This window comes from Rhinolophus ferrumequinum, chromosome 8, assembly GCF_004115265.2.
Source record: "Rhinolophus ferrumequinum isolate MPI-CBG mRhiFer1 chromosome 8, mRhiFer1_v1.p, whole genome shotgun sequence".
Lineage (NCBI taxonomy): Eukaryota > Metazoa > Chordata > Mammalia > Chiroptera > Rhinolophidae > Rhinolophus > Rhinolophus ferrumequinum.
The window spans coordinates 9,380,297-9,406,204 of record NC_046291.1 but is presented as its reverse complement, the minus strand read 5'-3'; the positions used below and the strand labels follow the sequence as shown (position 1 = coordinate 9,406,204).

At 37.6% G+C, this 25,908-nt stretch overlaps 1 protein-coding gene across 8 annotated transcripts in view; it reads right to left on the bottom strand.

Annotated features, from left to right (window-relative positions):
* SPHKAP (SPHK1 interactor, AKAP domain containing) overlaps nt 1-25,908 on the bottom strand; it is a 119,568-nt gene that overhangs the window by 32,805 nt on the left and 60,855 nt on the right. For all 8 annotated transcript variants that reach the window (XR_004423649.1, XM_033111822.1, XM_033111820.1 and 5 more), the window contains exons 5-6: nt 5,343-5,402; nt 3,631-3,765 (exon numbers count right to left, since the gene is read on the bottom strand). Coding sequence is in view for 7 of the 8 variants with exons in the window: in XM_033111822.1 (XP_032967713.1) it covers nt 3,631-3,765; nt 5,343-5,402 (195 nt within the window). In the remaining variant the exon portion in view is untranslated. The remainder of the gene's footprint in view (nt 1-3,630; nt 3,766-5,342; nt 5,403-25,908) is intronic.

Below are 25,908 nucleotides of genomic sequence, written 5' to 3'. Positions count from 1 at the left end.
ATAGTCCAGTTGTAGCACATAGTTTTGTTCTCTTCCATCAAAGCAAAAATTGCCCTGGGCAAAGTTAAACAGGTAAGGAAGACTTTATTGAAAGCTGTTAAAACAGGGGAGAGAGGCCAGAGTTGAGAGAGAGGCCAGAACTCCACTGAAACATTAGGCGTTGGCGTTTTTAAGAGCTGGTGTAGGAGGATTGTAGTCCATCTGTGCTTGCTCATTGGTTTTACCAAAGGAAAAGTGAATTTTTTGTATCTTCACGAAAGGAGGTAGTTTTGAAAATTGGAGCAAATCTCCCCAAGGGGTAAATTATTTTGTAGGTACCACAATCCATCGGTTTTCACAGCTCAGCAATGTTGGGGAAGGAGAATAGAGCAATGCTAAGTCTCCTCTTAGTCAACTACAGCCAGCATCTGTTTGTTTAGGGGTAGTCTCGGTTTGGTTGCCCTGTCCCATTAAAAGTTGGTTATCTGCTAATTCATAAGTGAGGATGGAGAGGTTGGTGAAAGCCACTTGAACTGGGTTAATTGGGGAGGTTTCAATCAGTCCCAAGGGCATAACTCATGTTCTCGTACATCATGTGAGGACAGGAACAAACAAGCCACTTGACGCCTTTGACCCAGGAAATTACAGCACCAAAGATTTTTCGTGATCAGCTTAACATTTTTAGTGGTCCACATAAGAAGTTACCTCACTTCTCTTAACTTTAGTTTCCTATTCCATAAAATGGAGATAAAAATAATACCTTCCTCCATTAGTTCTTAGAGACTAGTCACAGTGATTTAATGAAATAATATGAAAGCAACTTCAGAAGCACAAAGGACTATTCAAATGCAAATTAGTTTCTTTTCATATCCAAAAAATTGAAGGAAGATGAAGTATAAAGACAATGTTTTTCAAAGCAAAATAAGGTACCAGGGTGGAGTACTGGTACTGGTGGAGTACCAAGATTAATTGTCCATTTGCAAACTGGCTCCTTTGGGCAAGAAAAGTACAATATTATTGCAAAGCTAATGTAAAGATGGCCTTTTCTGTTGTTCTAGGAGTTTTGTTGACTATGAACAGCTTTCTCTTTGTTTATTCATGTCTTTTTCTTTTTACCTCAGCCAATGACTCTTGCTTTTTCATACTGCTACATTATTTTACAATTAAATTATACAACTGGAAAAATGTAAGGACATGTTCAGAACATCCCTCATTTATTTATGTCCCTCATTTATTTATGTGTTCATTCAACAAATATTTATGTGGACCAACTAAGTGCTGAGTGGTAAATAAGTCAGACATCTTGCTGTCATGGAGCTCCGTATCTATAATCTGTATTCTCTCGGATCTTATTTTTTGTGGATATTATTAAATATATATAAACACATACACAACTACCTATACATATGTGTTAGAAAAAACTAATGAATACACACCGGTGAGCAACAAATGAGGAGGAGGTACAACAGTTATCTTTTCTCTTCCTCAGACTGTCCTCAGTGGAGTCTTAGAATCAGACTCTAAGAACTCTTAAGAAAAATAATCATTACAACAACCAACAGTCAGGTAAAATACTAAGTGGAAAGTATAAGTAAAATCGATTATTTTCCTATGGAAAAAACATTTTTTTTCCTGAGATGGTTATTACGTACAATCATAAGATCTGCTCCTGTGGCTGTTTTTTCCATGAGAAAAAAACAATTTTACTAAGCATGCCTGAGTTTGAGTAGGTCTGGGTGCAACCCACCATCCTTTCCAAACTGTACTTGTCTTATGTGGATGCTGGATCTTTGTTGGTTGGACCAGGAGGCCATGGGGAGAATTGGAAAGGACCCGGGAGTTGGAGTCCAACAAACCTGGCTTGCAATACTGGCTGTTCCACTTTATAGTTGTGGGACCCTGAAAGGTCCTTTCTGTGGGTGAAGTGATACTTAGGAAGTGGTGGGGACCCTTGACAGCTCTTAGGAAAAGTATGCAGAATTTTAAACACATTTTTGATGGGTGATCTTTAATGAGTCCTGGGCAATTGTATTCTCCCTTACCCTAATGAATATTTGTGTTGCTTTTCTGACCAAACATCATTCACCCTTCCTTTGGTTCCCACACCCTGTGGGGTATCATTTTTCTGGGCCATTCACAGTCCAAGAATCCACATGGAGTTACTTCACCTCCAACTCCAGAGGTGATCATATGGCCCAGGTCTGGACAGTCTGAATATCTTATTCCTTAGGCCACAGTGATTTATTCAGAAATGGGCACATGATACTTGAGAGCCAATACGACACAATGAGACTGTTGCTGGAAGCCACCTGGAAGAGACTTTCACTCTTTCTTGCCCAACTTGAACCCAAAGGGATATTGCCTCCTTGTAGGAAAATCTCCTCTGATAATGGGGTAAACAGAGAGAAAGCAGGAGAGAGGACACAGAGAAAATCCATGTCTGATGACTGTTTAAGTCCCTGTATTTAATCTGAATGTTTTAGTTACATGAGACAACTCATTCTCTTTGCGCAAGCCAATTTTCTGCCATGTTTAATTAGAAATCCTAACTAACAGGCCTAGTCTAGAAATACTCTTAAAGCTCAGGTTTGAAAATTACTTTTGGTCATCATGATTTTGCTTTATATAAAGAGAGGGTATTTAGAGGCATTTCTGTGTTCTCTTTTTAGAAGATACATTTCCTCACTAAGGAAATGTGTTATTGACTGGGAGGAATTTTGATCTAGTCTTGATTTGCAAATTGTAATGGGCTGTGTGCAGATTTTTATGAAGCATCTAGAGTAGAGAAAGTAATAGTGGGCCTCTGAATTTTTTGATATTTTGAAAAATTGAAGAATAAAATATTTTACAAATTTTCAGCAAAACTAAAATCCAAGGAAGAACAATTTGCAAGAAAACAAATGCTCACTATCTTAATCTGGAGCTATCACTATCAGCATATCTTATTTGAGAAAATTAGCAATCTTTTATGCAGTGTGCCTTTCGAAATCTTTTATATTTTTTCTGTAAGTTGATTAAACAATTAAATATTTTTATTGTTCTTCAAATAAAGAGTATAATAATTTATATAATAACAATGAATGTCAGTATGTTGAATGAGAATAATAGCATATTAATTCCTGCTTTATTTTCAGTAATCATTTTTTCTGGGAATTTCATTTTTGGGGGCCCAGGAAACACCTTTTGCATCCTGGGGTTGCTATCCTGTAGTTATTAGCCTGGCTGTTTGGTACATCCTAAGAAATAAATAACACTCAGAAGGAAGAAATTGTGGGATTCTGGAACCACATGGTATGAATCAGAATTTTGGTATTGTTCTTGAAACAGAAGACAATTCTGTTGTTTATTGTCCAGTGGATTTGTAGAAAACTAAGCTAACCAATCAATGCCTAGTGTGTCTGCTCTGGTTTAAGTGCCACTTAGCACCATGAACTTGAGAAAATAATAAATGTTAGGAGTTGATGTAAAGAAAGCTCTGTTAAACTCTAAGTGGCAACATTTCGGAGAAATACAAATGAAGACTATTCTTGAGTACAAAGACATTTTTGATTTTTATGCTACAGGCATTTACGTGTGGCATCTATTTGGGGGTCACGCTGATTTGTGCCAAGAGCTGATCACAAAACCTTATCAAGAGCTTATATTTCTTACCTGTGAAACTTCAAAATCTGTCTGGAGATTTCCAGATGTTAACCCACTTAGGAGGACAATTTCATTTTCTTTTGGCTGTTGAACATTCATGGAGTTGATAAGTTTTGGGAGATCTGGTGATACGTTGACCAATTTCTGTAAAACAAGAATCTTTACTAGTTTAGATGACTACCTTTCACTTCCAAAACACTCCCCCCAAACTATTTACTGGCAAAAATAATATACTCATGTAACTATACATAGTATAGGTTACTTCGTGTACTATATTACTAGAAGAGATTGTGTGAAATTGAAGCATAAAGGTTGAGATAGGAATAGAAAATTCCTTAATTATAAAGATTTAAAATTCTTTAGTTCTACATTTCCCAAAGTAAACATTTAATAATTACTGTCACACCACAGTTAAATGTAGTAGTTTGGGAATTTTTTCCTCTGAAGTCCTGGGATAAGTGATGTGTTCTAATAAATCACCTGTTCTAATAAAGTCAATGATTATATTAATAATAAAATAATTAGTAACATTGATTTTGTTCTGTTCTAGGCACTAAGCTAAAGACTGTACATATGTTACGTCTTATTATATTTGATCCCCACAGCACCCCATATGGATTAGGTACCACTATTACTTTCTTTTTACACATAAGTAGCTTGAGGCCCAGTACCTCACACAAGTTTATGCAGCTAAATCATTGCCAAGTGTCTGCTCTTCGCCATAGCAAAAGACTGTCTCAAATCACTCACACAAATCTTCAGACATAGTTTTTAAGATGCCAACTTGGTTTGGTCCTTCCTATTCTCTCTTTGGTGCCCTCTGCACCATAATTCCATCAAATGAAATCCTATGCATAATTTATTCTGAAAGTCCCTCCCGAACTCCACAGATGGATGATATTGGAGCTCAGTGGAAATCTATAATGGATAATAATCCGCATGGGCAAATGTGTTCGAGAAGCTTCAGGTTGCAGCATTGTCAGGAGAAAAACATTATAGGAGTAACTGAGTAATGGCATGTCTACTGTTCTGTGATAATCCAGCTGCAAATGGTATGCTGTTATACACTAAAAGCACTATACCAAATAGTAAGATCAAACCATCTTCAGCTTTGGGCATGAAATGATAATCATATCACACCAATTAATTTTTTCTTGTTGTACCCATGGGCTCTAGTTCCAAAGGACAGAGTGGGCCTTCAAGTTCTTATGTATTGTCAAAGGTTAACATCAGGATTCTCACAACTTCGGATGAGCTTGGAATATTTAGCTGCTGCAGAGTGCGAAATGTTGGCTGAGCCCCAGGTGAGTGTAGGGCTAGCAAAGCAAAGTCAGAGACAAAACATTTGATGAAAGCAGCGGGAAGCAGCAAATATGAGAGGCAGAGGGAAGGGCTGGCTGGTATCAAAGCAGGTTTTGAAAAAACTTTGGAAAAGTCATTTCGGGCAGGGTGCTGGAGAGTGGAGAAGGGGACAGCAGAAAAAAGCTGTCTGTGACACTGTTGGGCAGGACCAAGGGCCTGCTTGGAGCTTAGCCCTGACTCTGGGGAAGCAAGATATGCAAATATAAGCAGGGCAAAGCGGCAGGAAGGGGTCATGGCACCACTCAAATGAAGAGTCTCCTACCAAAGGAGCATCCTTTACAGATGAAATCGTGTCGGTTGTCACGCGTGCAGTCAGCCCCTGTAATGAGTACCCTGCGAGCTCGAGTTCCCCGTCTTACCTGCTGCAGGTGCTCTGTACTGCTCTCATCCTTGTTCACATCCAGGTTCACAAAGCAGACCTGGAAAAGAGGGCAAACATGGTCAATGAAATGAAAACCCTGGCAGGTCTTTTTGAAGAAAGCAGGAATCAGCTGGAGCAAAGGATTTGAGGGTTGTTCCCATTTTATATAAGTGATCTGGCATTGAAACAGGCATTTTACCTTTGAGCTTCCATGTAGACCTCGAACACTCTCGTCATAACTCCCACTGATCCCTCCAAATGCCCTCTTTCATTCATGGCCCAACGAACAAAGCAGTCTGTTTGTATTAGAGTCAGTGCAACAGTGCCAACAAAAATCTTCTGGTTTTATAAAGGGCTATCGAATCTCATGAAATAAAAATTTGTAGTACTCTGGTTTATAACTGCAGTGAACACGTCTCTCCATTTCCCTTTTCTAATTTTTTGTTCCCTTTCTCCTTTCACTGTTAATATAGTGTGAAGTGAGTGGATTTCTCTTTGCCTCATGGTTTGAGTTAATTTTAATTTATTTAATCTTGTATTGTTTGCCTTTTTGTTTGCCATCTTAAATGTCTGAATAAGTTATAGTATAAAAACAATAGCTACAATATTAATAATTCAGAGCAACGTTTATTTAAATCTCAAACATATCACATAGATAAAAATCTATGGGCATTCAGATGGAGAGGGGGAGAAGAAATCTTGAAGTTTCAAAGAGGTGAGATAATGTTCTGAGAGTGGAATAGGAGTTTGGTGAGTAGGGCTCTGGGTGGGGGTCCCTGGGAGGTCGGCTTGCATGAGTGATACTTGGAAGTAGAAAGTGCCACACACTATAAAGAAACATCTAGCAAGAGTCTGATTGCGGCACAAGCTGTGGAAAGGGAAGTGTTAGAAATAAGGTTCTGGAGGGTCTGTGTTGAATGAAATGATGGACATGAGATTTTACAATATTTTGCTAAAAAGCATCCAAAGGTTTTTATTCTTAACAAGTGGGTTTGACCATTTAATAGTGTGCAGATTAATTCTCTGGATATTTAGTCAAACGTTTGGACTTAAGTAGATGCCTGCAGGCATATGGGGCCTTCTGATTTGTTAGTTGTTCATGGTCATGTTTCTCAGAGTCCATCTTGTTTCTTTTTGAGATTAAAAAAACAAAATCAAAAGATTTGGGGAAAAGCCTTAAAAACTAAAATAGTTATGCGTTGTGGAGGTGTAAAGATCATTATAGTTTTATTGCCCCAAATAATGGGCGATTTCCTCAAGTTTCCTGGGCTCACAATAACCTTGCAGTGTATCCTTAGGATATAATACCTGCTTGTTGAGAATAACTGGCTGGACATTTGGGGGAAGGAAGGGCATGAAATGCCACCCACACTCTCATTCACAGGTTCTCTTTCTTGGCTTAATAAGATGGGTGAGTAGAGAGGAATTGGGCCTCAGTTCCTTCGCCCACAGTGCAAATGGAAGCATAAATAGTAGGTGGCACTTGGAAGGGATCCATGATCTAAGGCCATTCGAAAATATTTGTATAATAATAGTGACTTTGTCCTTGGAAAACTGGTTCAATATCCATTTGTACTCCAGGACTTTTAATAACATGCAGCTGGGATGGCAGTTACTGCTTACTGAATTGATTAGACGATTTTCCATTCTCCTTGAAGAAAGGTGCATTACCTTGATCCTGGGCTCTTATTACCTTATATCACAATGGAGGAGGGAAAAACGGAGACCAAAGAAAAACATCTATAATAACAATTTCTCTGCCTTCTGATACTGTCTTTAGGTCTCTGGAGATGCACTTACTTTTCCTTCACTCTGGGCTGCAATATGAAACTGCCTACATTTGAAGGATACCCTCCATACTTAACTAGCTGGGCCCAAACCGGAACAAAGCAAGACATAACCACTTGCTTATTGGAACCTGTATCTTTCCGTTGGTTTTTAGGGCCCAATTTTGGAAGTCTTTAACAAAAAGAAAAAGAGTTAAAAAATTCTAACTTAGGTGTGAAAGTGAATATTCATTGATTTAGAAGATGGAATCACAACAAACCTCAAAAATAAAAACGTTGACAAATACCACAAACATGACAACACTCCCAGAAAAATGCTATTTTAATTAATCAACTGCCAATACTTTCCCCCTACATTTTCGGCGCTGTACTCCTTGATTGTCTCTTCATATCGTAGCAGTTTTATAGCATCATTTTCTCTAGAGGAAATAGAAAGATAATCCAGTCTTACTCTAATATTGTTGATGGATTTTTTTTTTAAGCTTCACAAACTCTTACTGATAATATCTTGTACATTTTCCAGGTTGATGTCAAATTTAGTGGGAAGCCACTGTAAAATTTTCTTCATCTATGGGTTGTTACAGGCATACTCATTACTTGTAATCCCATCACAGATTTGTGCTCTAAAACAGAAGCCTAAGTAAATTCTCTATTGTTTGATTCCCATTAAAAAAGAAAAAAATGCATGGTACAGTTATTATTTTCAATGCTGCGTTATCAAATAAATTCCCTCTGAGACACAACACAATCTTGTATTTAAAGTTTCACATGTCTGGTGACTGGAAGAATTCTGCACAGACTAGCTTCTGGCACATGTACCTTGTTTTTTCTTTACTATCTATATATTTTTGGTATTGGGGATGGTAGGATATGCTCATATTGCAAAACCACCTCTGACCTGACACTTTCATGTCACAATATCTGGTTGAGTTGCCGCTGTCCATGGTAAGAGTTTTCCTGAAAGCCGCGCCTACATGTGGATAACTAACAATCACTTAACTATACATGAAAGTGACCTCAAGGTACATAAACATATTTCAGGTAAACACACTTCCCTCAATTTCCCTTAAGTGAGACCCCACCCATGTCCGTGTTCACTCAAACGACTCTCAACATGAAGGGAGATAAGATGTAGTGGGATTCTGAATGGAAAGGGACACTTGTAGTTAAAATTAAAATATCATTCTTTTGAAAATTTTGCAAAACATATAACCATGTGAACATATTGCTAAGACCCCTCCCAGGTCCCGGGGAGTAGAGCCTATACACCTGAGGAGCCGTGAATTTTAATCTTTGATGATTTTACAGTAAATCCACCTCATGGTGAAATGGTCCATGTGATGGAATTGCTCTTGGAATATGTTCGATCTCTGTGACCTTGGGTTCTTGATATTTAGGCATCCACTAATGCTGAACTCCACTAATGGAGAATATATGACATGCCTCTTAGAAGAGCTGGGGAATGGGGGGTGTGAGGTAGAGGTTTGTGTAGTTTAATGAGACCACAGACTCTACATCTTGGAAGTATGTGGTCTTGATGCTGGGTGCTGAGAAGACAAACAATACAAGGTATTGTTCTTGCTGTCAGGCAGTTCTGATATATCTGGAGGCAGAACACATTCCTGAAACCACAAAAAAACATTAAGTGTCACAGAAGTGACAGGTCCGTGTGCTGCAGAAGGAAGTTGGGAGAATGACATCGCAGAGAAGGCTGGATTTGAAGTGAGCCTGGGAAACAGACAGGACACATCTAAAACCAGAAGAGGGAAAATGGCACAGAGTGGATGAGTGTTCCCTGCTCAGCACCGGTTGAGTAATGATCAGAGGCTCTGTGTTCAGCACAAGCGGGAGAAGAGGCTGTAAGTCCAAGGCCAGAGGCGCCCCCTAGAGGAACTCCAGAAGTGAGATGAAAGTTGTGAGCAAAATGCCTTTCTCTCTCCACAAAGAAGACTCTGGGCGTAAATCAGCAGGCTTTTAAAAAAGTTGGGTGAAAGCGGAAGTCGTAATTCTGTGATACGCTCCCTGTGCAGTAAGAGTTGAGAAAGGCTTAAGTGTTGGAATGACGTCTATCCCTCTTCACGAGTGAGGCTTCTCCCTGTGTTATTACAGGAGGTTCTAAGGAGACATTTGGTAATGGGAAGTTGAAAATAAGTTTCTGAGGGGTGAGAGTTATACGTGACTAACATGTGAAAGCTTGGGAGATTCTGCGTTATGGTTCCATGGGCTCTGTATTGAAAGGGATGCCTTAGCGTCTGGAGAGAATGCGGTGGGAGGGGAGGCTGAGGTCCTATGTCTGAGACACCAGCCACTTTGCAATAAGATATGACCACTCTGTGTTGACTCCACCTCGATCCGGAGTGATGCCATTGAGTTATCTGTAAAATGCCCGCTGTGCAAATCCAAATATGCCAAGTGACCCAGGGAAAGATATTTTATAAGTGTGTGTGTGTTTGCTTAGTTATCCTTTTTCTTTACTTAGTTATCTGTCCTTCAGCCTCCACTAGATTGTGAGTTCATGACGGCAGACCCTGTTCATCGCTGAATTCTTAGTGCTTAGTCTAGCCCAGCATTTGGTAGACGCTCAATAAATGCTTGTTGACAAATGTATGTGCTTGAATGAAGTGGATGCACTATCTCCGATGATAGGTGTAAAAATTATTTTCCCTGTAATGATTCTTTTCCTTATTTATGTAGTGAATTCCAATATACTTGATATGAATAAACAAGATTTTCTTCAAATAAGGACATAAGGGACTAAATAGGGAAGTTATAGGAGAATGAACTAGGCTAATATTCACCTACTTATTGGTTCTTTTTAAAGTACTTAGATTGGCTTTTTTGTCCCACAAGTAAGGATTTGATAAAAAGTAAAAAAAGGCAAAAAATTGAGAACCATAATTGGTAATAAATACACATAAAAGTTTTCAATGTTTTTCTTGGAATGGAAACGCCTTTCTCTTCAGATTAAAAAAAAAAAACATTTCATGTTGTGTCTGCATATGTCCTTGTTTAGACCATCTGCAGACATACGCTGCTGAAGCAGATGGAAACATCGTCACCGAAAGAACACAAACACCTTTTTTCTTGCCTGCTTAATTAAGCTAATTTTGTGGTTGCACATAACTTTTAAATTCAAATGCCTCTCTTCTATCATTATTATGGTTTTAAAATGAAATGCTGTAGGAATAAATGTCATTGAGAAAATGATGCTACTTTATGATTTTGACTTTTACATAATCTAAAATAGTCTTCAAAGTTATTTATATATAGTAAAAATTTTAATGTCCATAGGTAATAAGCTGTTTTCTTATTATGGATTATTATGGATTATTCAGTCAAACAATCTCAATTATTTATTTTATTTATAAGTCCCTTTTCATAAATGGAGGGCTATGTACCCGTCTTTAAAAATAAAATTTCATTATTATAGTGATAGATGTATCACCAGATAGTGACATTATATATATTTTGGTGAAAGGCTCCCGTGAGAAAGAAGTTAACATTAAATCTCATAAAAAATAGGAAAAAAAAATAATTGTAAGGAGATTGTAATTCACAACAACTTTTGAGTTAGCTGTACTTAATAAATGGTTTTATTTCAATACAGATTAAGTCAGACAAAAACAATACCATTATGTCATATAAAAAATTCAAGTTTGATGTTTTGAATTGAAACCATGGGGCGGGTGGGGGGAACTAATGATGATTGTCAACCTCATATTGTATGTAGGCAGTTTCATTATTTTCTTTTTCATGTATTCATTTTACTCAACATTTTGGACTGTTCAGATAGTCAAAGATTCTCAGTCTTTGAGAAATGCCATTGCATTACACATCCACCAAGGGCAAATGGCTATGCAAGACGCTATGTGACAGTGGAGTTCTTAGCCCAGAATGGGGGGCCTTTGACTTCCCCTATGGCATATTTTTTCATCTCTCCTGAAGTCAGCTAAAACCTATAAAGGAAATCATTCTTATGGAAATCCTGCTTAGAAAAGTTAACAAAAAGCATGATGTGAAATTGCCTTTACAATCTAGGCACTTGACTGTTTACTATGACCAAATATATACTTATGCTTGTCTTCGAAGAAGCTCAATTTCCTTTTTCTGCGGCTTCTAACAATGCGACCATCTGGCCATGTGGAAATGATAGGATCTCTTAATTTGATGGTATTAAGATGCTGGTCCACAAATCTTCCAAAGACAAAGTTGCCCCCTTCCTTCCCCCAACCAGAACCCTGGACCAAAATTATCTCTCGAAAAATATGGCATTTTCCCTGATTAGTACTTTAGGATGATGATAATTAAAATGGCAATTTATACATCAGTGTTGGTATGCCACGGTGCTGTCAGACATTCTGGAACACACTAGACTGTTGGAATGGTGCTGCATTTGTATCTAGCTCCTAGTGCTTTGAAATGATTGCAGCAATCACACAAAATGAAATGTAAAGTTTGATTTACACTTTAAAATGTCAAATCTCTCTGCCTTTTTTATTGTCAATATTGAAAAAAGAATCTTTGAAATGTTTTGGGGGTAGCTATTCAAGCAGTTTGCAATGAGACACAATAAAAGGTATAGAAATTTCTAAATGATGACAGATATTGTACTGTAACATACATCAAGACAATTTTACTGCTATCCTAAAAAAGTAAAAATTAAGTATGCTACACAAGATAATTATTTATTTCCCCACAATTTTTGTTGATTAAAAAAACATTTCTTTTGGAGCAAGAGGATACACTTATATACGTCTGATATACTTTTACCAGATAAAGAACACATGATATTCATTTCAAATTTCCATTTTAAAGATCTACTTTACTGAGATATAATTCACATACTATATGACTTACCCATTTAAAGTGTATGCTTTAATGGTTTTTAACATATAGTCACAGTTTTACAACCATCATCAATATTAGAATATTTTCATCATTCATAAAAGAAAATGTACCTATTCGCAGTCAATCTCCATTTCTCCCCAAATGCACTCCACCTAGTCCCAGGCAACCACTAATATACTTTACATCTCTATATATTTGCCTGTTTTGGACATTTCATAAAACTAGAATCATACAGTATATGTTTTTGGTGACTAATTTAAAATAATGTTTTTAAAAATTCATTCACTTCATAGTGTGTAAAGATAGTTCATTTGTTTATTTCTGAGTAATACTCCATTGTATGGATAGACTGCAGTTTATTTATCTAGTATTTATCAGTTTATGAACATTTGAGTTATTTTCAAGGAAATATTTATTTTTCAAAAATCTCCTCAGGTGACAAGATTTGGGAATCACAAGATCAGGTGATTTTTGACTGCAATTTTGTCATCACTAGTTTTCTTGGTGATGACAGCTTTCTCCTGTTGTCTCCTCCTCTTACTGAAAGGGGTGGTCTTAAGAAAACCTGATGCCCAAGGATGGTGGCGGCAGAGGCGAGTCAAATTTCCCTTGGAACAGGATTCATCTGGAAGTTTTGTCTTGTTTATATGTTAAAGGGAAAGGAAAAAGAATGTGATAGACTTGGCTCCACTTTGCTTTTCCTCTCAAAGAGGTTATTTAGATTACTAACACACAAAGAGCTGAGATAAATTTCCAAATTTCAGGAGTTATGCTCTGGCCAGAGAAAAGCCAGATGTTGATCAAATGTCTAGTAGATGGATTATGACAGACATCATGGATAATGCTGGGGGATCTTCTATTCAGTAGTAAATCTTTGGTTTCTTTTTGAATCAAGATGATTTCTCAACTCTCCACTTTGCCTACTGTAATTAAGCCAAGTTTCAGAGAGCAACAGCAATCAGTAGCAAGTTTAATAGGGAAAACTTTCTTTCTTGGATACGTGGAGCACGTGTGAAGTGAGGGGAGTAGTCAGAGGATTCATGTCTTCTGACAGATGCACAGGACATCAGGAGGTAAATGGGATGATCTGTTTGCTGACCCTAAAACACTTATGTCTAGAATATGAAATTCTTACCCATTGTCAAGTTAAATATGATGGTTCTACACATCTCATCCTTCAAAATTCATTGCACTCAAATAGCTTCTTCTTTTGTTTTTTAACATAAGCTTTTACCACTCCCTTAGATGCTTTCAGTTCAAACTTGAACTCTATTTAGTCTGGGTAGGTATGTTCTAGTGGAAGAATGATGCAGGGCATAGGGCTGTCTATCCCTGAATCATGGAAACAGAGAATGACTTCGGTCCCCAAAGTCTATGAATAGCCATGATGAAAGAACCAACAACAAAGAACTGGAGAAGTCAGTAGGCCATACAGCAAACAAACAAAGAAAACCCTAATTTTCACATCTTTAAAAATAATCTTCTGTTTTCCATGGGCAGGATACATTCATTGTTCAGAATGTTAAAATTCTGTAAGTTTCACCAAAGGACAAAATATCAGACACACGACTTATCCATGTTGACTCTGGCTGGCCCTTGGGAGGATGTGCTCCCCTTATCTGGCTGGAACATTCTCTCATCTTTGAGGTACAGTGGTGCAGATGTGACAGAAGGATGTGCTTTGCCTACAGACAAGCTTAGCTTCAAATCCTGCCTCCATCCCTTATTGCTTTCTAGTCTAGATAAACCATGGGAAAAAATAAAAGGGAGAGGATAATAAAATATTTACTTTGTAGAATTTCTATGAAGAATAAATGAAATATGAAGAACATCAGAGAAAACTGAATAACATTCTGTTGATTTCTGGGTTATAGTCTACACAGGTGAACTATTTGAAATTGGTGCTCTTAATTTTTTTCATACAAAAATGGCAATTTCATAAGGTTCAATCTAAATAATTAGAGATAGAATATTTATAATGAACAGCTGTTTTTGAGAATGTAAAGCAATAAAAATTTGGCTCCTTGAGTGTGGCTACTTCCTCTGCTACACAAATCCTATTTACTTGGTATAAATATTTGTTTCCATTTAATGATGTAAACTTTATTTGCTGATAAAAAACATTAAATTATTTTGTCTAAACCTTTATTACTTATGTTTGCAGACTAATATGTATAGGTACAGAGTGCTACCTTGTTTTTCAGAACTATAAAACATTTAATTAAGAAATGCCTCCTTCTTGTTCCCAGAAGTTTATGACTTAATTCATCTAAATGCTCACCGCTCTTGTGAGTACTGCCTGTTATCATGTGTCATAAAACCAGTGGATGATTGCAACCGACATGAAATCGGGAACTAACTACATATATGGACGTAAAAAAAAATGTTGCAATTTAGAGCAGAACTGTATCCCCTCCAAGCGATCTCTCCCGATCATCCTCGTCTCTCACAGCTCTTGTCTCTTACCGCACAGGTGCATTTCTCCTTCACAGCAGTCATCACAATTTGCATGAACTTTGTTTGTTTAATTATTTCCTGTCTTTTCCCCCAACGAGAATGTAGACTCATCAAGAGTGGGTCTGCTCTCAATCAGTGCGGACTCAGCATTGACCAGAGGGCACGGCATAGCAAATGTTCAGTAAATAGCTGCTGAATAAATGAAGACTAACCAGGTCATAGATGAAGAGGTAGAGAACTTGAGTTGGTCATATCAAATGATCCATTTTGGCCCAAGCCTGTGTTATTTTGGACTTACTGCTCCCAGCTCGATTTGATCGGGAGCTTTGTTGTAATAAATCTTGGCATAATCTGACTTGCTTTCCCTAAGCACTGAGCTAGCAGTTCTCATTCTTTTTGACTTAGGAGCTTCTTAAACTGTTTCTTTTTCACTTTAACTACCGGTATGAACAAGAAGATAAAGTAAATAAGCAAAAAATAATATCTCTGCTCTTCCTCTCAGCACGAGCCATGAGAAATCATATTTCCACACGGAGTAAATGCATGAATAAAGGGTTCCTTATAAAGTTTTAGCCAATTATGCGTTTTAAGTCAATTATCTGACAGCTTTGATGTACGAGTAGGCAGAATCACCTTTATGCTCCTTATGACTTGCAATGGAAAGGCCACTTTTCCTTTGAATCGCTCCGTGTGTGTGTGTGTTCAGGCGTAGGGCGGTTGGTCTAGCAATATTTCTGAGAGTAGCTTAGATGGTCCACACGGTTATAAAAGAAATAAAATGATAAATCACAGTGCTCAACAGGCATATCTGACTTGTTCAGTGGAGTAAGTAAGTGGCATCAGATCTCTGCTTTTGACAACTGAAGTTTATGCTCTCAAATGCCACTGCACAATTAAGAAGCACGGCAACTGAAATTGACTTAATTTTATGTTCCACCTCTTTCTTTAAAATTATCTTATATGCCACAGATACAGAAAATGTTCTCTACAAGTATTCTTAAATATCTTAAAAGAGTATACTATTGAAAGAATATACTAGAAATCATACTTTAGGTAATGAATATTATATAGGCCTTTTTTATTCATATAACTCCTACTTATTAGGAACTCAAAATACCTTGGCATGATATCATGCAACTTAAATATTTCTATTGAGCTAGTAGGCAATAAAATTGTCTAGTGCCAAGCAAAACCCAAACAAGGTCATCTCTTTCAAACTATGCTCTCTCCTAGTGTTGTCCATTTCTATCTGTTTATTTGAAGTTCAAAACTTATGAGTTGTTTCATTCATTCCTTTGGAAAATATGTGAGTGCCTGTGAGAGAACTAACTGTGAAATCACAATTGCAAGGGAGAGTCCATGGTCCTTAGAGATTGTGTGACGGAGAACAGTGAACTGATAAAGGAGGAGGAAGGCTTCCTGAGGGGGGAAATTTGAAGGAAGATCTGGAAGTGTTGGAGGTGAGGTGAGGGGATGGTTGGAGGATGCATAAAAAGGCGATTAGGTAGTGGAGGATTCCGGGTAGGGAATAAGTGACATTTATCAAGGTTTTGTAACGAGAGGGAGCAGAGTGCATTTAAGCAATCGGAAGGAAGAGGGAGCCGAGTGTAGGGAGGTAGGAGACCGATGATGATGTTGAAGCCAGAGGGGTGATGCTGGACTTTGGAGGAAAATTTAAAGATTGTGTCTTTATCTTGGTTGCAATGGAAAGCGAGGGAAGAGAAAGACCCCCGGATGAGGGAAGGTTGACATAACCATGTGATTTAGTCAGCTTGGGCTGCTATAACCAAAACCATAAACCGGGAGGCTTATAAACAGCAGAATTTGTTTCTCAGTTCCAGAGGCTAAAAGTCCAAGATTGGGGAGCAAGCGTAGTCAGATTCTGGAAAGGACCCTCTTCCAGGCTGCAGACTGCTGCTTTCTCCTTGTAGCCTCACCGCGGAGGGCAGAGTGGAGGACTCCGGTGATTGTTATTTGGGCACTAACCCCACTCGTGAGGGCTTTACTCTAATAACTTCATCTAATTTTAATTACCTCCCAAACATCCCACCTCCTCATACCATCGCGCTGGATACTCTGTGCACTTTTCACTGATGCCGGCTTTGGAAATTGATTTTTAGTAATGTCACAACTGAAGGGTTTTCATCATATTATACTCTAAGAAGAGATTGTTTTTCATGCTTCTGATGTTCATGCACAAAACAATGCCTGCAAAACTGGACCAAACCCTGTGTTAACTGTGCAGCACTGAAATGAACTATCCAAGGTTTCTGTTTCCCTTTATGATGAAGAAAATGAGTCTTCAGGGAAAAGATTAATTGAATATCTACAGAGCTTCAACAATTCGATACTTACACATGAATTAATTAGAAAGAGTTACAAGGCAATTTACAGGTGCTCAGTTGAGACTTTCGGAACTAAGATGCTAGCAGACACTTTCGGCCAGACATTCGATCCCTATGAAAATTCTACAAAGAAGAGTCTGTTGTGATCCCCCAAATGCATGCGAGGACACTGAGGTGCAGGAAAGTTAAGCAACTTGTGCAGAGTCACAGAGCTGCTGAGTGACAGGATCCAGCCCGGCCGGAGCAGTCTGTCTTAGAGGTCTGTGCTACTCTGGTTAGCATAGAATTGATTAGATGCTATATTATATATTATGTAATAAGCTATGTTATATATATTGCATAATGGTATATATTTGATATATGTAATGCTATGCTTTTTTTAAAAGATGGTGGATTGGGTAGACTATCAGGGGTTTTACTATGACTAAAAATTGGATACATTTTCAACATTTTGTTCTCCTAGTTAAAGAATTTTTAAAAAAACAACAACATATCTTTATGGATAAATGTTTTCAGACTTTTTGGGTAGATACCCAGGAGAGGGATTGCTGAGTCATATGGTAATTCTATTCGTAATTTCTGAGGAACCTCCACAATGCCTTCCATAGTGGCTGTGGGATGGTAGAAGAGGGTAAAGAGAGTCAAATATATGGTGATGGAAAGAGAACTGACTCTGGGTGATGAACACACAATGTGATATACAGATAATGTATTACAGAATTGTACACCTGAAACCTATGTAATTTTACTAACCATTGTCACCCCCCAAAAAAATTAATTAAAAGGGATGCTTAGTGATAGGAAGGTGATATTTACTTCTAGGACTTTAATGTACTTGCGGTTGAATCCATATGTTTTTTGAGAGTTCTCTCCAAGAGGCATCGAGTGTTGGGCTCAATGGATAGTTTACACAAAGCCACAAAGAGCTAGAAGTAGGAGACAAGATGGGTGGCAGAGCTTGGGAGAGGTGTTCTCCAGGGAGAGGGTGAGAGGTGGGGTTTACTTTGGGAAGCAGCAAACTTCTCAGGAAATGCTCTAAGTTTGATGAGTGACTGAGAAAGGACTATGGGAAGAAGAGACGTTATTACCAAGAGCAGCCCATCAGAGGGAAAAGCAGTGGCCTCGTTACCAGGAGCAGAGAAAAGGTTGAAACTGGTGACAAGGGCTCCCTGAAGCGCACTGGACTTGGGGCCAACCAGCGCCAACCTTTGCATCATCAGTAAATTCTCCATTTTCGTATGTGTGCTTCACATATTATATATACGGATATTCTTTTCTGAGTGTTAATCTTTCTCCATAAAAACATGAGAATAGAAATAATAATAGCAGGCATGATGGGCTTTGCTGCTTCTAGGTCTGTGGAGAAGGAATAAGATTATCATCAGAAATAAGAACTTAAATCAATTAGCTTTACTATTACTTTGTTAGTAGTATTACTATTATTATTACTAGTTGGACTCTCAATTTTACCTATGACCTAATAAATGAGTGTGCAATATGTGATTCAAACAAGGATTTTTGCTTGGCAATAGCTGTACTATTTGGACTGAGGTATTTATACTCTGACTATACAGCAAATGTATTTTCTTGGAAAATAACATTAGCTGTGACCATTACAAAAAAAAAAAAAGAAGAAGAAAATAAGAAAAACAAAACAAAACACTTTTCCTTGAAAAGAATAGACCCCATAGGGATTAAATCTAGACTCCAGGCATATTAGCCCTGATATAATAAGTGTCACTTAGTTTCTTTCAGAGGTTGCAAACTGGCATGTTCAATCCCAAATCAGCTGATATGCAGCCTGGAAATGTGTTGAGTGCAGAATAGGTCATGTTTTAAGTGAAATTAAAGTAACGTTAGTGGGACAATTGGGTGATTCCCCACTAGAAAATCTGGATTTCTAGGCTTTTTAAAAAAGTACATACTCTGGAACGAGAAACCAGCATTTTTATGTGGTAACAATTTCCCAGACCCTGTTAAGAGGGGCGTGTGCTCCCCTGTTCCTTACAGATTCCCCCACTCCCTATTGTATCCTGGACACTGAGCTCTAATGGCAAATGTCCCTCGTTGTTATTGACTGCATGATACTTGTTTTTTTAATAGTAGAGAAATATGTCCCTGTACCTGGGTCTGCATTAACAAGGGGAAAATAAAAATGCGAAGGCTGAGTTTTAAGAAAAACGGTAGAGAGCCCATTTCTTTGTGAAAGTGTTACTGGATACACAAGTTTATCAGGCAAAGTGTATCTGTGTTCCAAAGAAACAAAACAAAATCGTAAAATAATATTATGAAACAATCCATCATATAATACTATACAGGTATAAAAGATGCATGATGAAAACATTGGTGATCTGTTTTAAAAAAGCCTTTGTTTTGGATGTGAGTAAAATAACTGATGATTCTTTGGAATTAGTTATGCATTAGGAAAATAACTTGTCTGGACAATTGCTCTTTACAGACGACAGATTTATTAAATAAAGTATATTGAGTGCAGCCGAAATTATGTGCTCTGAACAGAAACAAGCTTCTCAAACAAACTTCTAGCTGGAAAAAATATTGCTTGGCATGTTGAAGCTACTGCTAAGATTTTATTTTATAATTTACATGAAAAATTTATTTGTGGCATCTGCTGATAGTACAGATTTATATCCAACTCATCTATCTATCTATCCTCTATCTATCTATGTAGTACAACCCAGTTAGTTGTATTTGTTCTTAGTGTTGATGACAATTTTAACCCAGAATTTTCAGATATAGTCCTCTGACAGCATAACATCAAGAAATGACTTACCTGTTCACTAAGAGAGGTTAAATAACTTATTGCAGATGGTTAAAATTAGTAAGAGGTGGTGTTGCTGCTGTGGTTGGTGTTCAAGTAAGACTTATTATGGAATGAACATACACGGTGGCAATATTTTCAAGTATGTCGAATTTGACTTTCTATAATACATTATAAACTAAATTGTTTTGGTTAAAAAGTTAAAACTAGATAATGTTATGAACAACATAGCAATTGATTCTATGAACTCAATATGCATCTTCCTATAGCTTGAGTCAAGGCTGGATGAACTAGATGTGAAGCGCTACACACTTTTGGTGGCTTTGCTATGAAAAGATGCTGAAAAGAGTTTTAACTGTTGGAGGACATTGACTTATTCATGCATGTGTGATTGCCTTAAAGATTTGGCCACTTTGGTTGTCAGTACAACTCATCTGACCGCTGAACAGTGATCGGAATGGAAGATCTCATTGGCTCAGTCATCCTGAAATTTTATGTATTTGGAGATATCGTTTGGGAAGAAACACCCTGGTTCGCTTCCATGTGCTGAAATCAGTTTCCCAAATACAAATCAGCCACATCCCCCACACGATGGTTTTGAGGGCTGATGTTTAAAAAGATTTCTTTGGTTGATGTTAAACTCAAGTCAAATTGATTAACATTTTTCAATTTCTCTCTCTTAATATTTATATTGTGAAAGAGGAGCTGCCAACGGAGATGCCTGAAATATAAAATCATAAGCACTAGACTCTAAAAATGATAACATTGGGACACCAGAATTGTCTAATTCTCCCAGACATAATTACCTTAAATATAAGAAGTATGAGTCTGTCCAGGCTTGGCAATACCTGCTTGAGGGAACAGCTGTTTTCCATTATGGAAAGTAGTAAAAGTAAATATTATATTATACACTGCCAGAGGAATCATGGCTAAACTTGGTTTTGCACATTATACATTGAAACACAAAATTTGTTATCGACAACTTGTGTATAAGAAAAGTTTTTCAGATTTTTAGTTTCAGATCAAATTCTAATAACTTCAAATATACAAATTTAATAATAGGGTGTTTCCATTGTTAGCGGATACAGTTTAAAATTTTTGACTTCACAGTCTTATTTTCAGTATCAGTCATGTTTGTAGTATGCTAAGTATTTTCATCTCCATTCAGGTAAAATGAATGGCAAGTGATTATATATTTGCAGATGTTGCTTTTTCGTCTGGCGGTGTTTGTCACTCATTTCCCTTACCTGCCTTATCTTTGTGAGCATTTGCGTTTGTTTTCTGGTACAGTTGTTAATTAATGCATGAGATCATGAAGGGAAAGAGTATGTAGGCAAGAGGGACAAGTGCAGAGCTCTTTAAAATGCTGCCATAGGGACAGAGTCAGAAAACTGACAACGGACACGAGTAGCCAGAGAAATAGCCAGAAAACTAGGAAAGTGTGATGCTGGAGAACAAACATAAGGGAAGACACTGTTGGGAGATGTAAACTGCCACGAGCCTGGGCATACTTGTATGTTCTTGCCAAAAATGCAAGGTCTTAACTGCCCTCTACCAGGGCCATTTCTCAGTCTTACCTTGTTTCCCCGAAAATAAGACCTAGCCGGACAATCAGCTCTAATGTGTCGTTTACAGCAAAAATTAATAAAAAAACCCGGTATTATATTATCTTGTATTATATTATACCCGGTATTATATTATATTATGTTATATTATATTATATTATACCCGGTATTATATCATATTATATTATACCCAGTATTATATTACATAAGACCCGGTATAGTATTATATTGTATTGTATTATATTATATTATATTATACCGGTCTTATATTGTAGTAAAATAAGACCAGGTTTTATATTAATGTTTGCTCCAAAAGACACATTGGAGCTGATTGCCTGGCTAGGTCTTATTTTCAGGGAAACGTGGTATGTTTGCAGAAAGCAGTCTTAGAGGATGAGGTAATGTCTCTCCTCCCTGCCTACAACGACTACGCTTGCTTACGGCTTTCTATAAAAGCCGTGAATTCTCCAAGCTCAGCCTTCCTTGGTTGTGATGCAAACTCAGTGTGTGCATAGTGTGTACCTGGGACCTACCTGTGTCATCACTGTGGTTCTTGGGAGGTAAGAGAAAGTGACACAACCACATGGACTCTCTGGCTACTGTTGTGCTATGAATTACAAAATCCGTTTTTCTCTGGAGCACTCTCACGTCTTTTCCCAGTATTCATGCACCAGGAACAGGTTAGCTTATTAGCTTGAAAGTAGGGCAAAATCTCAGCTCTTTCACAGTCTTTGACAGGCTCTCATTCAAGGAAGGCCTATCAGCATTGCCACGGTAAGGACTGAGAAAGTTCTATTGGTTCTTAATAAACTCAGCAAGAGCAGTTTCCATAGAGCTGAGGGCTGAAGAGACAAGTCTAAACTATTTCAAAAAGTTTGGCTATACATGGGAATGCAAAGGGTAATCACTAATGAAGAAATGGAGTCAAAGGAGAATTCTATTTCTGGCAGTGATTTTTCAGCGATTTCATTGAACTTGACCCTACAGGCTTTTGTTTGTGACTTCCAAAGCTGCTGCTTAGGGCTGTGCAGTGTGCTCTGTATAACTCCAGGAGGCGCCATTGACTTTCTAGTCGTGGTAGAATTGCAGCCTTAGTTTTCTGGAGAGAGGAAGTAGATTACTGATTTAAGGAAGGGATGCTCTCCAGGCCTGTGGCTAGGCTGCCTCTGGAGACACTCCGGATGAATCTGCAACTGAGCAAACCAGCCCCAGGCTGTAGAGATGACTTCCTTGCCTGAACTCAACATTTTAATTGTGAGTCAACTATGCACCCCGTACAATACTAGGTAACAATGCATGGTTGTGGAAGACACAGTTCCAGCCCTTGAAGTCCCCGAAGCCTTTCCGGGAGAGAGAGATGCTGACTAAGCTGAGACCGAACAATGAGGAGTCATTAGCCATCATAGTGGGGAACAGAGAGTTTGGAGAAGTGGGAAGAGTTTGTGCAAAGACTGAATAGGAATGATTCATGCGGGAGGAGCTAAGGAGCAGTGAGATGGAGCTTCCAATGGCATCATTGATCCCAGGAGACCTCTACGGTTTAGGCTGAAGGGCATCATTCACAGCAGAACTTCAATATGCCCTTAGAAGCTAAGAACAAAACAAACCCTGTAGTAGCACCAGAAAGAAGGAACTTTTATAATAATTAGACAATTAAATCAAAGCCAGAGAAGCTCCAAATGGTTCTTTTCCATTTTTCTCATTTTTCCCATTATATTGTGTCCCCAAATAATTTTCCAACAAAATGTGTTTTTTTTTTTTTCCTACAGTGGAACTATGCCTGGGTCCAGAAACTTCAGACTTGTGATTGCAGTGCCTACATCTGACCTTGTCAGCCACAGGTCACAGGTCAGCACTGTCCATGCTCATCTCTCTCCTGTGGGTCTCACCTTGACACAAGGTAATTCATTTTCTATAAAATGGTAATGTGTGCCTTTTTGAAGTTTATCATCCTTTGAAAAGGTTATCCAGTTACTCTCTGTCCCTTTTCAAGCCACAGTCAAGTTGTTTGAATCTGCAGATGCCAAGTCCCTCTTCAGCACCCAGGGCTGGTGCTGCCCTGAAACCCCAGTTTGTGTGAGAGCTGTGGGGCCAGAGCTCAGGGGCCAGAGCTCAGGGCTGTGACTAGCACACCTTTTCCAGGTGGTACATTGCTCAGATGGTGACAAATCACACTTGTTTCCATGTGCAAGGGAACATATTTCTTAGCTAGTTTGGAGCGAAAGCTCTACATTCTTCCATAATAAATTCTCATTCTAGCACAGGCTGACCGGAGCAGATAATCTCCTAAAATTCACCCACCGTTTTTAGCACCCTTTTAAACAAAGCCATAAATGAAAGGGTAATACTGCTGAGACTGTAAATGTGTTTTTGATGTACTATCCTGTCTGTTAAGCTTCCTTTCATTTCTTTATTCATCTTTCCTGCTTCATTATGTTTACTCCTTATCTCAAAACATAACGGGGATTGTCTTTCTTCACTTCATTTGAAAATTCAACTCTATGGATGTGACTTTAAAAGACCAAACTACAAAATATATGTTGAAAGACAACAACCTTAGCTTTTTTTGTTGGGTGATGACGTCAGGGCAGGCTATTCTGCTTCTCTTTTTCAGCAAAGGAGTAAAAAGAACTAAGAAATGTGGGAACATTTGCATGTTACATCTGTGCAGTACTGAGGCTCAATTATTTGAACCCCATGGGTTCACTGATATCTGCTGAAAAGGTTCATGGGTGCTCCTAACCACAGTGAAAATGGATCTATTCTTAAAATTTCACAATGAAACAAAATTGATAAAAGCTCAACAGCAAGCTACAGTTTACAAAACATAAAAGTATACACAAAGTGCAACACAGGACTAGAAATGTGGGAAAGCAGAGCTACTTCATTTCATATTTGCCATTAAAATCATCTTGGCTTAATGATTGACAGGCCCTCCTGGGGACTGAACCAGTCAGCCATCAGACAATTCATCAGTCAGCCAACCAGGCAGACAGACAGTCAGATAGAGACATAGTCATCTATCTTAAGAGCTTCTGGATCAGAGCTGTGAGTGAATTTGATCCCAGCCAGGTACCCAGGCCTTCAAATGAACATTTATGCTTTTCTCTGTTTTTATAGTGGGGGACAGGTAAGATTTCATCTGGAAAAAGATTTCTGCTAAAAAAAAAAAAATGTTTCTGATGCAGGGCATATTCAGAGGCTGTATATGAATTATTTACAAATATATATGCATAGTCACTGACATTTCAGCGTGGGTTATTAAATATACTGGAGATGCCAAAAAATGTAAACACATGACTTGTATTCATCTTTTGTTATTGGTATATATTGCGTATTACAATTTTAATATGTTTTTTTTCCTTTTTTAAAATGTGTATTCATTTTTTTTTGGCACCCTCTGTAGAAGGAGATGGAAATCTGCATTTCTCTTTGGGGCTGAATAAGTTTAAAAGTGTTAACTATAGCAGGCTAGAATAGATTAGCACTAATATTTTGAGCACCTTATTTTTTTTTAAATTAAACTTTATTGGGGTGACAATTGTTAGTAAAGTTACATAGGTTTTAGGTGTACAATTCTCTAATACATTATCTATATATCACATTGTGTGTTCACCACCCAGAGTGCAAAAATCCCATTTGGTCGGTTGCCTCTTTATTTTATCAGTGGTTTATTTTGCTGTGCAGAAGCTTTTTAGTTTGATGTAGTCCCATTGATTTATTTTAGCTTTTATTTCCCTTGCCTTTGAGGTCAAATTCATAAAATGCTCTTTGAACCCAAGGTCCATAAGTTTAGTACCTATGTTTTCTTCCCTGCAGTTTATTGTTTCAGGTCTTATGTTTAGGTCTTTGATCCATTTTGAGTTAATTTTGGTACATGGTGACAGATAGCAGTCTACTTTCATTCTTTTGCACGTGGCTTTCCAATTCTCCCAGCACCATTTATTGAAGAGGCCGTCTTTTCTCCATTGTACGCTTTTGGCTCCTTTGTCGAAACTTATCTGTCCATATTTTTGTGGGTTTACTTCTGGTTTCTTAATTCTATTCCATTAGTCTGTATGTCTGTTTTTCTGCCAATGCCATACTGTTTTGATTATTGTTGCCCTGTAGTACAAGCTGAAATCAGGGAGTGTGATATCTCCAGCATTTTTTTTTTTTTTTCTTCTTAGGATTACTTTGGCTATTCAGGGTCTTTTGTGGTTCTGTATAAATCTGATGATGTTTTTGTTCTATTTCTTTAAAAAATGCCATTGGGATTTTGATGGGGATTGCATTAAATCTGTATATTGCTTTGGGTAATATGGCCATTTTTAACTATGTTGATTCTTCCAATCCATGAACACGGAATGTCTTTCCATTTTTTTGTGTCTTCTTCAATTTCTTTAAAAAATGTCTTATAGTTTTCAGCATATAGGTCTTTTACATCCTTGGTAAAGTTTATTCCTAGATATTTTATTCTTTTTGTTGCAGTTGCAAAAGGAACTGTTTTTTTTTGTTGTTGTTAATATTTCTTTTTCTGAGATTTCATTGTTAATGTATAGGAATGCAATGGACTTTTGCATGTTGATTTTGTAGCTGGCAACTTTACTGTATTCGTTTATTGTTTCTAGCAGCTTTTTATAGCACCTTAAATTTTATGTTCAGATATTCTTTAATTATTTTTAGAAGATCATTTATTTATTTATTTATTTATTTATTTATTTATTTATTTATTTATTTATACACAGGGTTTTTATTATAATCCTACAGTTTTTCCTCTTACCCCACTAATATAGTAAACTTT